The 15,212-nt window shown below is 43.5% G+C and overlaps 1 protein-coding gene across 1 annotated transcript in view; it reads left to right on the top strand.

The window, feature by feature from the left end:
- Window positions 1-725: 725 nt before the first annotated feature.
- Window positions 726-15,212, top strand: part of ano2b (anoctamin 2b) — a gene marked incomplete at both ends in the record, with an annotated part of 52,691 nt that continues 38,204 nt past the window's right edge. Inside the window, 4 exons of the mRNA XM_080518697.1 lie at window positions 726-762; window positions 7,998-8,200; window positions 9,919-9,960; window positions 11,427-11,780. Of these exons, the coding sequence (XP_080374823.1) occupies window positions 726-762; window positions 7,998-8,200; window positions 9,919-9,960; window positions 11,427-11,780 (636 nt within the window). The remainder of the gene's footprint in view (window positions 763-7,997; window positions 8,201-9,918; window positions 9,961-11,426; window positions 11,781-15,212) is intronic.

Raw genomic sequence — 15,212 nt, 5'->3', positions numbered from 1 at the left:
CCCTTTCAGGTGATTAGATGGATGAATGAGTTTTGTCTGCCGAAATAAAGAATTAAAAATTCAATTCGATTCAATTAAAAGTGAAGTAGAAACACTTTTCAAAATAAAGCTCAGAGTTTATTCAATGACCGAACAGATAAAAATTAAGTTATTCCTAAATTTACTGGTGTGAGAAAGAGAAATAGAATCCGAAATAGACCAATCAGCATCATCTTGTTTTGACTAATGTTTGTAAATAATCCCCTGGATTTAGTCCTTGTGACATAATCTGAGCACCTGAACTTCTTCCCGCCTCGTCTCCATTGTATGATTTTAATTTGCCTTCGCTGCTCTTAACGTGTGTGAAATGGACCTGAGAGACGCCGGCAGGTTTGCGGCTTAAACCCAAACAGAAGGCGCAGTGATTAATGCACATTAGAGGCCCCGGTAATCTCTGCTCAGGTCCGAGGGCCTGTAATTCCCCCCGCTGGATGCCCAATCAGCCGGCTGCCTCGTTACCCACGAGCCCCCCCCCCGCGCTGCGTTTTGAGCTGGCGTGCTAAGCGCTAGGCGTGAGCCAGTCGCAGCGTGGCTTTATCCCGGCGGGGCTTAGCTTCCACTGAGCCGGGGATCGAGTCGGAGCGCCACCGTCGCTCCTCTCCTTGCCTACCTGCCGACGGCGAACCGTCATGGCCGCCTGAGTGCCGGCCCACCCGGGGCCCCCCGTCCTCCCAGCTGAGCTCCAGATGGCGCTGCGCCGGTCCCCCTCCTCCACCTGTGCAGGTGAGTGCGGCAGGGAACCTATAGGAAGCCCTCTCTTCTCTTTCCTTTTGTGTGGCCTGTCCCTCCCGTACCTTCGCCAAAACAAAGGGCCGGACCACCATAGAGTCGCCCGCCTTTTGTCCCCGCCGGCCGCCGGCGGCTCGGTACGGCGGCCGGGGTGTACGGTTGCACGGCGGGTTTTAATTCGATCACGCGTTCAGAGGCCGTGGCGCTGCAGGGCCTCTCACTGTGACTCCTGGAGGAGGAAACGGCGTCGCTCCTTTGTCAACAGGAGGCGTCGGCTCTCCGCGATGGAAGTCCGCCCCGGGCGGGGCGCTGATCAAGGCCGCAGTCTGAACGGCCCCGAGGGCCCGGCGGAGGAAGGTGGAGTTCAGTTTGCACCACCCTGGAGCACCGCATTGTGTAATAACAACACTAACACATTTTTAACTCAATACGGAATAACGCCACATTTTGTAATAACTTGTTACATATTGCAGCGGTTATTACAAAATGCTGACGTGTAGCGCTGCATTATGTAATAACTGTTGCAATATATTATAATGTAATACATTTTCAACTCATTATGTAATAATGTCACGTTTTGTTATAATGTGCTACATTTTTTAATAAAACATTGTTGCATTTTGTAATAACTTGTTGCATCAACAACAACAGTTATTACAAAATTACTTTTTTATTTTTAAGAAAATGCAATAATTCTGTGCATTATGTTTTAAATCATCAAAATTGATGCCTTTATTAGAAAAGCCATCAGACTAACGTTTAGCGTTCCAGCTCGATTAGGATTTATTTTTAAAAACAAAATTAGTAGAGTGTTTTATTGCTCAGGCCTCAAAAGGAATTGTTCATTTTAATGGAGAATGTTTTTCACAAGCTGGACAACAAAACGTCACAACACATCAAAACGTCACAACACAACAACGAAATGTCACAACACAACAACAAAATGTCACAACACAACAACAAAACGTTAAAACATAACAATAAAACGTCACAACACAACAACAAAATGTCACAATGTAGGGATTTATTACCTCATATGGATCACTATTTATGTTATGATTGGCTATCGATAATGATTAATAATTATCAAAGATAGTTATTAATAATGTTATTGAAATTTAATCTGATCTGTATCAGAACCTCGGAGCACCACCTGTCATAACAGGAAATGATAGCCAACTCAGTTCTATCAGTCTCATAAAATATACTAAACAGTTAATCAGGAATTTGAATTAATAGTTAAATTAATTACAATTACCAGAATTAACAGTAAAGCTTGAAGGATTTTGGAGTTCTTGACACAGAAGAGGTCGACATTTCATTCACCTTTGTGCTCATTAATAAAACAGCAAGTATGATTCCAAAAATATATTTATTAACAATGAAAACAAATAAAACACAGATTCTAACTACCTATGTACAGCTGTGTGTGTGTGTGTGTGTGTGTGTGTGTGTGTGTGTGTGTGTGTGTGTGTGTGTGTGTGTGTGTGTGTGTGTGTGTGTGTGTGTGTGTGTGTGTGTGTGTGTGTGTGTGTGTGTGTGTGTGGAGAGAAAGAGAGAGAGAGAGAGTTGGAGGGAGTGTGTGTGTGAGACGTGTGATGGAACTACAAAACAAGATGGCGGATCACAAGAAACTACATTCCAAATGGAGGTTATCAGAGAGCAGGAAGTCTGTCCTGGGTCTCCACCATGTGCTGGGAACAATAGAAGCTAGCCATAGCATCTGCTTCTGGTGTGTCTCTGCTTAAGGACCATTTCTAGAATGAGTTTATGTGAATGAGACTTGCTCTGTAAAACATCAGGAGTCATCAGATGGTGTTCGGTTATGGTGTGTTGTTGTCTTTGATGTGATATGTGTAGGGTTGCGAGTTAACAAGTTAGTAAAGCAAAGATTAGCATGGAGACCCTGTGTCTGTGGCAGAGCTAACGTTGGTCTACAGGTTGATAACTGCTCCTAATATCATTATCAAAAGAACGCAGTCACTGTAACAGAATCAACACATCTTCATGAAACAGTTCTATCATAGCATCAGGTTTAACTAATCTCAGGTAATGCCCAGTTGTTACCACTTCCTTGAAGGAGTTCAGTTGTTGTCCTTGCTGGAGGGAAGCTGGTGTCTTCTCCTGTAGTTAGCACCTCCTGCTAACTGTGGTTGCTGGTTCTGCAGGCTGAGGAGAAAAAGATGAAGTTGATGTTTCAGGAGTTGTCCTTCTTTGCAGCTCCTGGTTGTCCCTTTGTTCAGACTGAGGAGCTGGTCACTCAGGTCTGTGATGGTTTTCCTGCTCGGAGGAAAACACAAAGAAGTTCTGTGAGGCGTCGTTTCCCTGGTCCCGTCCTGGAGGAACCGGTTGGTTTCCCTGGAGAGCAGACTCTGGGTGCTGGTCTCTGGATCAGGGGAAGGTCTGACCCTCGTGGTCAGGTCAGCAGAGGAGTCGAAGAGTGAAGGCCTCTGGTGCTAGCTGTGTGCTAATGCTGGGTGAGTTGAGCTGCTGGGAAGCAGCTCTTCAGCAACTCACCTCCTCGGAGTCTTCGTTGCAAGAGAGAGATGGAGGCTGGCTGAATGCCTTTTGTTCCACGTGTGGATTCAGAGGTGTCAAAACCTGAGAGCTTCAACCAATCAGTGACTGGCTGATTGCATGGGGGGGAAGAGTCTTGTGAGCAGAAAGGGGGGAGGAAGGTCCTGCGAAAGCCCCCCCACCCTCGGTGTGAAAGACAATCACATTCCTGGGTCAGAATTCATATGTCATGACTGTGTAGCACGACAAACGAAAATTGTCTTTCCCCAGAAATGAACAAACTTTCTGTGGTCCTGTGAGATCCCAACAACAACACAACAACAAAATGTTAAAACACAACAATAAAACATCACAACACAACAACAAAACGTCAACGTTCGATAATCTCAACAAACAGATCGAAACACGATTTCAAAGAGTTTTTGAAACTATTTCTGCGACTTGTAACGCGATTACACACAATATGAACATGAAAGCAGACGAGCCGTCGGGGAAAAAAATCTTTGCAGCTGTATGGCACAGGAGTAATTTGGCCTCGGCACGGGCTAATGACACGAAGCCGAATGAGACGGGGGTTCTGGCACCAGCTTCCGTACAATCAGTGGCGACAGCGTGTGATAAAAGCATCAGCATGTGAGTCTTTGTGCTGCGCCGCTGCCCATTAGCCGTCCCCTCCAAGATGCCCTTTGTCTCCGCCGGTAGAAATTAGTGTGAGAATCCAGTGTGTTGATCTTCATCTTACACAACCGCCGACAGGCTCGGAGAACAGTGTTCATAGGAGGAAGTCATGCGGCACTATACAGATGTCATTGTTTCACAACGTATGACACATTTACATCCATCTCACGCTTGTATGCTGGAGCCGCGGTCGTCTACTTCCACTATCTACACTGTACTGCCAGAAGTATGAGCTCAACTGTACAAACCATGGGATTCAGGTTTTCAAATCACGTGTTATGACTACAGCCATATGACGTCACTCTCAAGACAATCTGGATCATTTTATTTATTTGTATGAATATATGTTGGTAAATATGTTTGTGTTATTGTGCAAATACAGTGGTACTGCAGTGTTTGTATATGAGTGAATCAATTGAGGCTTTTTAGTGTAAATATAAACACATTGACGAGTGGGCGTGAAATGTTTGACCCTTACATGTTGGACAGCGTGTTTCATATTTACTCTGCATGTCTGTCTATCTATCTATCTATCTATCTATCTATCTATCTATCTATCTATCTATCTATCTATCTATCTATCTATCTATCTATCTATCTATCTATCTATCCTTCTATCTATCTATCTATCTATCTATCTATCTATCTATCTATCTATCTATCTATCTATCTATCTATCTATCTATCTATCTATCTATCTATCTATCTATCTATCTATCTATCTATCTATCTATCTATCTATCTATCTATCTATCCATCCATCTATCTATCTATCTATCTATCTATCTATCCTTCTATCTATCTCTCTGTATCTCTATCTCTCTATCTCTCTATCTCTCTATCTCTATCTCTCTCTGTCTGTCTGTCTATCTATCTATCTATCTATCTATCTATCTATCTATCTATCTATCTATCTCTCTCTCTCTCTCTCTCTCTCTCTCTCTCTCTCTCTCTCTCTCTCTCTCTATCTATCTATCTATCTATCTATCTATCTATCTATCTATCTATCTATCTATCTATCTATCTATCTATCTATCTATCTATCTATCTATCTATCCATATCTCTCTGTCTCTCTCTCTCTATCTATCCATCTCTCTCTCTCTGTCTCTCTCTCTCTCTCTCTCTCTCTCTCTCTCTCTCTCTCTCTCTCTCTCTCTCTCTCTCTCTCTCTCTCTGGAGGCAGGTTCCTAGTTTTCACTGATGCCCTGCTTTATATTGATACGAGGGGGATTTTCTCAGTCGTTCGTCCTCCTCCCACACTCACACTGGCGACCTTCCAGTAGCTGGCCGGCCTCCCTCACCCTCTCACCCTCTCACCCTCTCACCTCCGGGCCAACGCGCCGCTGGAGAGCGAGCAGCAAGGAGAGCGAGCAGCAAGGAGAGCGAGCAACGCTCACAAACTGTTGCTGCCGGGTGATTGGTGCTGATTGCCCTGGTGCTCAAAATCACAGAAAAGGTTTTTCCTGCTCTTGACCCGGCTGACGGATCTCATTGGGGGGAGAGAGAGAGAGAGAGAGAGAGAGAGAGAGAGAGAGAGAGAGAGAGAGAGAGAGAGAGAGAGAGAGAGAGAGAGAGAGAGAGAGAGAGAGAGAGAGAGAGAGAGAGAGAGAGAGAGAGAGAGAGAGAGAGAGAGAGAGAGAGAGAGAGAGCTGTCCATGGTACTGAAATGAGAGCGCAGCACGTGGCCTGGTGCGTTACTATGGCTACAGCTGTCTGTATCCCTAAAATAACCACACACACACACACACACACACACACACACACACACACACACACACACACATGCAGAGAATAACCTTTTTACAACAAAAAAACAGCAATCTGTTGCGCCTCCTGGCAGCGGTCAGTCTGATAGAGATGGAGATTATTTGCTTTGTCACCTCTGCTCTTTACACACACACACACACACACACACACACACACACACACACACACACACACACACACACACACACACACACACACACACAGACCCAAACACTTCATTCATATGCATGAAAAAGACCAAATTGACACCATTTCTGGCTGTTTTTTTTTTTGTTGTTTTGTTTTAATTATTATTACGAAAAAGAAAATGGTGTTTGGTTTCCTTGTGTTCTTTGTGCTCTGAGAAGTTGGTTCCCGGCCTTCTTGAATGACTTGACTGACACATGCATCAATTTGCGCAGCGGGAGACAAAGCTTCGACAGGCCACTTTGCATATTTGTGGTTTCAAGCAACACGGCGTACCGACTTGAAACATTGATCCTCGCAGCCAAGAGAGCACGGGAATACTTCAGAAGTAATAATACATTCAGAAGGAAGAGAAGCTGATGCAAGACACATTTATTTTTCTTTTTATTTATTTGCACAATCGTACACAGTTATCGCGGACCCTGTGTGGTGCCAGAAAACAAATGTACAGGTAGTCCTCGGTACTACTACTAACAAAAGATAGATGTTTGATGTATTCTTATCATTTAGACATGAGCTCTGCAACCTTTATCACCAAAAGAGACATTTTTAGGATTTCTTTGCAGCAAATAAAATTTGTCTGGAGCCACGAAACATGTTGATCATCTGAAATGAAGAAGAAACTAAATATTGACAGAAAATGTTCATTACAAACTAAAAACTGATGTTGGATCCGTGACATTTAAAAGCTACAATATTAATATATTTCATGACTTTGAAGCCAATTTTTCCTGCAGATCTTTCTCTCTTAAGCCATTTTAATTATCTGAGCTACGTTTGCGTTTTAGCTATTTTCTAATGCTAACAGCTCTAGCTATACCAGCGGTTTTAACCATTTTGAACAGGTTTGAGTTATTCTACCATCACGATTTTAACGATTTGTTTTGTTTGTTTGCTCAGTGTTTGCTCTGCACTGAAAGCAAAGATATATTTTATAGTATGTACTGGTTTTATGCTGCTCTATCTCCTGATATTAGTCTATGTTTTCTATGACTCTACTAGCCTGATTTTATCTCTATTGCTCAAATACTGGTCTCATTCAGAGTTTCTTTGCCTGATACTGACCTAAACTGGTCTGATTCTAGTTTGTGTTGGTCTATGCTTGTCTTATACTTCTCTGATACTGGTCTATGTTGGTCTGATACTGGTCTATGTTGGTCTGATACTGGTCTATGTTGGTCTGATACTGGTCTATGTTGGTCTGATACTGGTCTATGTTGGTCTCATACTGGTCTATGTTGGTCTTATACTGGTTTATATAGGTTTGATACTGGTCTATGTTGGTCTCATACTGGTCTATGTTGGTCTCATACTGGTCTATGTTGGTCTTATACTGGTTTATATAGGTTTGATACTGGTCTATGTTGGTCTCATACTGGTCTATGTTGGTCTCATACTGGTCTATGTTGGTCTCATACTGGTCTATGTTGGTCTTATACTGGTTTATATAGGTTTGATACTGGTCTATGTTGGTCTGATACTGGTCTATGTAGGTCTGATACTGGTTTAATTATGCAAACAAGTTGTGTTTTGTTCCCTAAAGAGTGAGTTTCATAAGAATGTTCCTTTCGTCCTGCTGCTTCCCACAGTCGATGCTAAATGATTAGCCTCATGCGTAGAAGTTGGTAGAAGTTAGTAGAAGTTGGTGGAAGTTAGTAGAAGTTGGTAGATGTTAGTGGAAGTTGGTAGAAGTTTGTAGAAGTTGGTAGAAGCTGGTAGAAGTTAGTAGAAGTTATTAGAAGCTGGTAGAAGTTGGTAGAAGTTAGTAGAAGTTAGTAGAAGTTAGTAGAAGTTGGTAGAAGTTAGTAGAAGTTGGTAGAAGTTAGTAGAAGTTGGGAGAAGTTGGTTTGACAACACGGGACAAGATGTGAAAATAAACGGAATCGATGCAGCTGAATCATCCGAGGAGCTCAAACGTCTCCGTGTTCCACTACTCATTTCTGCGTCCTGGAGGGATTTCCTCAAAGTACAAACTGTGCTCCCTGTGAGATGAATCACTTCACTCACTGCGGGAAGGAGACTCATACGTTCTGATTTACAGTGTAATGTTCAACACCTTCCTGAAACGACTGTCTTCCAGAGCCATGGTCCACCGGCGCAGGCTTCAGGCGAGTGGCCACAGCGCTCAGCGAGTCCTCCTCCATCCACAGCGACAACCTGTACCACCTGACCCGGGACCTGTCCGGCATGGGGATGGACGCCGTGTGCTACAGCGTCCTGCAGCCTGAACCGGAGCCGTACCGGGGGGAGTGGTGGCATGAGGAGTCACAGAGTCTGCTACAGGCGCCGACAGGACCACAGAAAGTAGGTCCTAACCCTAGCGACCCCCCCCCCCCCCACCCCCCCCCACCCCCCCCCTACCCTCGCCCCACTGCTGAGGACCATGACTTCTGGATATGTGACGGTTCAGGCACAAGCGAGCCGCTTGTTAGAGCGAGAAAGTTAATTGTGTGATATTTCCAGGGCGTGTGCGACGCGTTTCATTAGGTTGCATCACTTCATGAGTTTGCAGAACGCCTCATTAGAATGTTGTTGAATGTGAGTCTGTGCATAACAATGAGGATAAAGAAAGATGTTTATTGTTGAGGGTTTTTTTTTTTTTTTTCAAATTAAAAGCCTTTGAGCTAAGTTGAGTCCAGATGAGGATGATGTGAGTGGAGGTTAGAGGTTTGAGTTGAAAATGAAGCCTGGAAGCTCCACCTTTATTCTCCCCCATTAGAATATTGGGTCCTAGGAGCTGCATTCAGAATCTGCTGTGTCTGTGTGAGCTGGACTGGCTCCGCCCACACATGCCCATCTACGGGAAGAGGAGGAAGTACTTCCTCTCGTGGTGCCATGTGCCAGAGCAGAGCTGCCCGACTGTGGGAGGAGTCAAAGGGGAGGAGCCTACCTTGATTGTGATTGGCTAAACCCCTGATGACATCATATAGGGTTTGATTTCTGATTGGCTGGTTGGAGCAACACACTTTTTAAAACCTGGAACAAGCTATCTATCTATCTATCTATCTATCTATCTATCTATCTGTCTATCTATCTATCTATCTATCTATCTATCTATCTATCTATCTATCTCTAAACTTGTGTAATGAAACTTTTTTCTCGTTGAAACAAAGACTTGACTTTTGCTCCAAAACCTCTCAGTGACACGTCTAGAAGAAAAAGATACAGATGGATGTGATTCTTTGAAAAGTCTTTTTGCAGGCTGCATGAGTGAATTGCTGTACACTGTAAAATATACACACCTCACCTGAGTGCTGTTTGGACTGGACATGAGTTAAAAAATAAATAAATAAACAAATAAATAAATATATTTATATGATTTGGTTTATAATAATAAGAATAAGAATAATAGTAATAGTTATTTAGTTTTATATATTTTATATTTTACATTTTTATTATTCTTTGTTTAAAAAGAATGCATGGGTTTTATATAACGGTTTTCAAGACACTCAAAGACACTTTACATTGCACACACATATATATATATATATATATATATATATATATATATATATAGTTGAGGCTGAGCAGATTATTGTGCGCAGTCATTTTTTACAGTGTGGCGCGCTCCGTGCCAAAAGCGCCGGCGGTGCGCAGGCTGCAGCCTCCACATCACACTGTGGGAGAGAGAGAGGGAGGGAGGGAGAGAGAGAGAGAGAGAGAGAGAGAGAGAGAGCGAGAGAGAGAGAGAGAGAGAGAGAGAGCGAGAGAGAGAGAGAGAGGACCTCCAGCATGTGATCGGACTCCTCCATCACATCCACAGACATGAAACCTGCAGCTGAGTCCACTGTGGACGGAGCTCACTGACCTCAGGGGTCTGGGGTTTTTTTTTTTGTTTTGTTTTTTTTATTTTCCGTGGGAAGGATGATGATGATGATGATGAGGATGGGGATGAAGGCGGTGATGGTGATGACTCCGGCTCCCTGCGAAAAGCGCCAACTTTCACTCTTGCTCTCTTTCTTTTTCTTCTTCTTCTTCTTCTTCTCTGTGGGTCTGTGAAGCGCAACACCATGCAGCTCTCCCCGAGTGACGACAAGATCCCAGTAAGTACCAGAGTCTCTCCTCTTCTCTCAGTCTGTCACACTGATGGAGGGAATATCTACATTTCATCATTTTGTTTGAAGCACATCCTCTCTAGAGTTAAACACATTTCAGTTCCGGGGCAATACCAAGTCCCAATTTCATCTTCAGAGAGTCTGACCGGTAAAAATATTGACATAATAACCTTTAAATCTGTATTTTCACAACACCCAACTATTTAAAACGACTGCAATCTCAACACATTGTCAATTCTAGGGAAATATTCTGGTACAAAATACACTGAAATGTTAAAAAAAGAAAATCTTTCATGGCAGTATCACTGATCTCTTAGGTCTCAATGGTGCATTTTGTTGAAGAGAATTGTTAAAAATGTAAATTTTCCTTTGGAATTTCTACAATTTTCTGGGTGCTTTGGCCCAATTGGAGCCTCTTGTGGTCCAGTTTTTGACCCATGAGCCTTATGCTGGGTTCACGAATGCACCTCTTGATATTACAGCCGTGACTTTAACCAAATAAGGAAAATTCTCGCAGGAAAATTGAGTTTAATTGAACACACACATCCAAGCACAGCTCTCTATTTTATTTTGCAAATGTGTCACAAATGGCCGCAACTGATTTACATTTTCCCAAAACTTTCGCCGTATCATGTCACTAAAAGGGCAGGAAATCATTTAAATTATTATTATTTTTGAAAACCCGTTGAAGGAATGTTTCTATTTACCATTAAAATACTATCTTTTAATAGCTACAGAGAAAATTCCTTCATACATACAGTTTAAACCCATAAGAAGAGATGCTACCACTATACTAAAACTCCTCTGAAAGCAATGTAGTTTTGAGGTTGGTTCCACTAGAGGGTGCTGTTGGTGGTTTTTGTAATGATACATGCACTCAGTGGAAAAATACATGATAATGTTGCATGATTAAATTTTGAATGAGATTAATCACAGGGTTGTTGTAGATTAATTTGGATTAATCACAATTAAATATACTTTTTTAATCTAGATTAAAATGTTCATGATTTCATGTTTCGACAGACTCAAGAAAGAAGAGAATATAAATAATTATTTTATTTCATACACTAGCGTGTTCATTAAACACCTTTAACGGTCCTAAAACTGTGGCGGCGGCCATTACTGTTATTGTCTATCTGCTGAGCACGTGCATGAATCTGTGATCATAGATCTATCAGAGACGAAACCCGTCTTCCTCGTAAGTGTAGAAACTCCCATCATGCACTTGTGTCCTCTGTTTAGTCTCCCTCTCTCTCTCCTGCGGGTCTAAATAAAGAGTGAAGCAGATGACGGCCCACTCTGCTGCTCAAGGTTCTCACTTCACTGAGGTTTTTTTTTTATTTTTTTATTTGAGAACCTGCCAAAAGCCACTTGTGTTCGCTGACGCTGCAGTCGATGTTTAAGTCCATTGAAGCGGTGGTTGCGTAACTCCTCCGCCGCTCTACCCCCGGCAGGTCGTCGGCCCGGCCTCCGGCCCTCACGCCGGCGGCGAAGGTCTTTACTTCAGCGACGGCCGGCGGAAAGTGGACTACGTCTTGGTGTTCCACCAGCGGCGCCACGGCTCCGTACGGTCCCCCGCCAGCACCTCGGGGTCGCACGACCGGCTGTCCATCGTGTCCAACGGCAACTTCCCCCCGGTGGCGGCGGCGGCGGGGGACGCGGCGAGCGTCGGCGAGGTCTTCATGGAGTTGGGCAGCGCCGCCGACAGTGACACCGCGGAGCCCGCCGACCACGAGATGCATCTGATCAGGCAGGAGTTCGAAGCCAACCTGCGGGAGGCGGGGCTGGAGGTGGAGCGCGACGTGGAGGTGAGGCCGCCTCGTCCACGCCGTCTACCGCCGGCTGGTGCCGACGCTCAGACGACGGTAAACAAAGTTATAACAGGAGCTATCGGAGGTTTCTGACCTCCGCCAACGGTCGACATGAACTCCAAGAAATGACATTTTTGTACTCGTTTATTTAGTTTGGTGATTTTATTTCATAATTTAAACAAATAGATGATAAAACAATGTTGTTACCTTGGCGTTGGCTGGAGGGATGGAGGGAAGGTGGAGTTGATGGAGGGATAGAGTGAAGGTGGAGTTGGATGGAGGGAAGGTGGAGTTGATGGAGGGATAGAGTGAAGGTGGAGTTGGATGGTGGGATGGAGGGAAGGTGGAGTTGATGGAGGGATAGAGTGAAGGTGGAGTTGGATGGTGGGATAGAGTGAAGGTGGAGTTGGCTGGAGGGATGGAGGGAAGGTGGAGTTGATGGAGGGATAGAGTGAAGGTGGAGTTGGATGGTGGGATGGAGGGCAGGTGGAGTTGATGGAGTGATAGAGTGAAGGTGAAGTTGATGGAGGGCAGGTGGAGTTGATGGAGGGATAGAGTGAAGGTGAAGTTGATGGAGGGCAGGTGGAGTTGATGGAGTGATAGAGTGAAGGTGAAGTTGATGGAGGGATAGAGTGGAGGTGGAGTTGGATGGAGGGAATAAGGATTTGATGGAGGGATGGAGGGAAGGTGGAATTGGATGGAGTGTGATGGAGGGATGGAGGGAAGGTGGAGTTGGATGGAGTGAAGGTGGAGTTGGATGGAGGGAAGGTGGAGTTGATGGAGGGATGGGGGAGGTGGAGTTGGATGGAGGGATGAAGGGAAGGCGCTAGTGGATGCTTGTTCCTCTTTCAGCACAAACTGGACTAAAACCGACCGTTTTGTGTCAGAATCATGTTTGAGTCACTTGGTTCACATGAAGTCAATGTTTCACTCTTACATACTCTTCAATTTTAATACTTTTTAAAAGTTTCGCGACCCAGAAGTAAAAATGTACTTTTGTTGATCCTGGTACTAAACAACATTTTGTCTCTTCTTTCGAGAATGTCATCAAGTGTCATCGTTCTAATGCTGTCAGATGTCAAACGGGTGAATTCTGCTCCAAACAGTAAAGGTTCCTCAGATAGTTGATCGAGGGACTGATGTTCCCGTTTCCTCCACGAGGGCGTTCCTCTGACGGTTCACACTGTTTCCACACACTGGATTCAAAAGAGAAGGAAAAAAAAGAACCTGTAGTCCTGTAGACCTCATGTACTGCGTTTTGAAGACAAACCGTGACACAGGAAGTGACGCTACGCAGCGCGGGGCTATTTACGGCGAGTGCCCACAGGAGCTAGGAGGAAGGAAGGAAGGAAGGGAGGGAGGAGGGGAGGAAGGGAGGGAGGAGAGAGAGGCTGGAGAAGAAGGCATCTTTTCCCCCATGTACTTCAGAAAGTATCTCCATTTCTATTCCATCCATCCATCCATCAAACTGATGATCATTCCATCCATCAATCCATCCAGCCATCAATCCATCTAAACTGTTGATCCATCTGTCCATCCATCCATCCATCAAACTGACGATCATCCCATCCATCCATCCATCAATCCATTAAACTGTTGATCCATCCATCCATCTGTCCATCCATCAAACTGTTGATCCATCCAACCATCCATCCATCTGTCCATCCATCAAACTGACGATCAATCCATCATCCATCCATCAAACTGTTGATCCATCCAACCATTAAACTGTTGATCCATCCATCCATCTGTCCATCCATCAAACTGTTGATCCATCCAACCATCCATCCATCTGTCCATCCATCAAACTGACGATCAATCCATCATCCATCCATCAAACTGTTGATCCATCCAACCATCCATCCATCCATCCATCGTCCATCCATCCGCCAAACTGATGATCATTCCCTCCATCCATCCATCCATCCATCAAACTGACGATCATTCCATCCATCCATCCATCGATCAAACTGTTGATCCATCCAACCATCCATCCATCCATCCTCCATCCATCCATCAAACTGACGATCATTCCCTCCATCCATCCATCCATCCATCAAACTGTTGATCCATCCAACCATCCACCCATGCATCTATCGCCCATCCATCCATCAAACTGTTGATCCATCCATCCATCCATCAAAATGTTGATCCATCCAACCATCCATCCATCACAGTGAACCAATGATCAGTAAATAAATGTCAAACAGGAACACTCAGTATCAGTGAAATAAAAACGTTGAATTATTCAGTATTTTTAATAAAAATACTGAATAATTCAACCAAAAAAGAAAAAGAAAAAAAACAAACTGCAACCAAATTCTCCTCGAAGTGCTTTTCAACCGTTTCTGTGCCAGAAACCAGAAACGGCTCGTATCCCACGGCAACACTCGCCAAAATGCAGAAATTGGTTCAAGCTGCACCAAACCTGAACAGCGGAGAGAGAAAAAAATACAAATAAAAAGTAAAAGTGTGATGAGTCACTGAGCCTCGTTCCTTCATCCAGAGAGGAAACCTTTCACTGCCAACTTGGACGGATCTGCACTAAAATAAAATACAAACACTGGGGAGTTTCTGGCACCGTCACACATTTGTTCAGGAACAATCTTTTTTTTTTTTTTTTTTTTGAAGCGTGAGGACAATTCAAATTTCTTTTTTCACTCTCTACTGCAGACTTTTCATCTTGAGCCTGTAAAAGCTCGGGGTATGGGAATTAAACCCATAAATAGCATGTCAAGGAAAAACTTTTCCTCCCTTCTTTTCTTATTTAAGGAAATATGTGCTTTTTTTTTTTTTTTTGCATTTTGGGGGTAAAAAATCCAGAAACACTATAAGATTTTTGCTTTAATTTAAAAGAGAACACACAAAAAGTCTATATTCCATCCATTCAATGTAGATTATGACACCCTGATTGACTTTTATTTTGGTAATTCAGCAATTTGTTAATATTATGGCAGCATTACTCAAATACAAGAAGGCTGTTTTGTGGATTTTATCCCATTTGAAAGACTTTTGAAGCCTTAAATTGGTGTGTTTGGCCTTTTTTTGAAGTTAGTTTCCAGTTGGAGGCCGTGGCGTCCATTGACGTTAAACCACACGCCACACACGAATGAGAAACCTACTTCACAACCGTGACCCTTAGTTGTATTTAACAACTTTTGACTCACATCAACATCCCGGATGTGAAAAATATACACCTTATTTGTTTTGTGTGTCTATAAATATGTATTTTATCGGTATTAACGAGTATCTATATTATTATTATATCTATCGAATAAACGCTTCGGGGAAATTCAACTCATTTTGATCGTAACGTGGATTTTGTACGCTTTTTCAGGTTATTAGCCGCATAATGGCGTTTATTTCCACTGTCAAATTTCAGCATTTCGTCGAAAAACAACCCAAAAAAAAAAAAAAAGAAAAGTCTAT

Source organism: Blennius ocellaris (assembly GCF_963422515.1).
Source record: "Blennius ocellaris genome assembly, chromosome: 22".
NCBI lineage: Eukaryota > Metazoa > Chordata > Actinopteri > Blenniiformes > Blenniidae > Blennius > Blennius ocellaris.
Note: the sequence above shows the minus strand (reverse complement) of the source record. Positions and strands in the feature narration are given on the sequence as shown.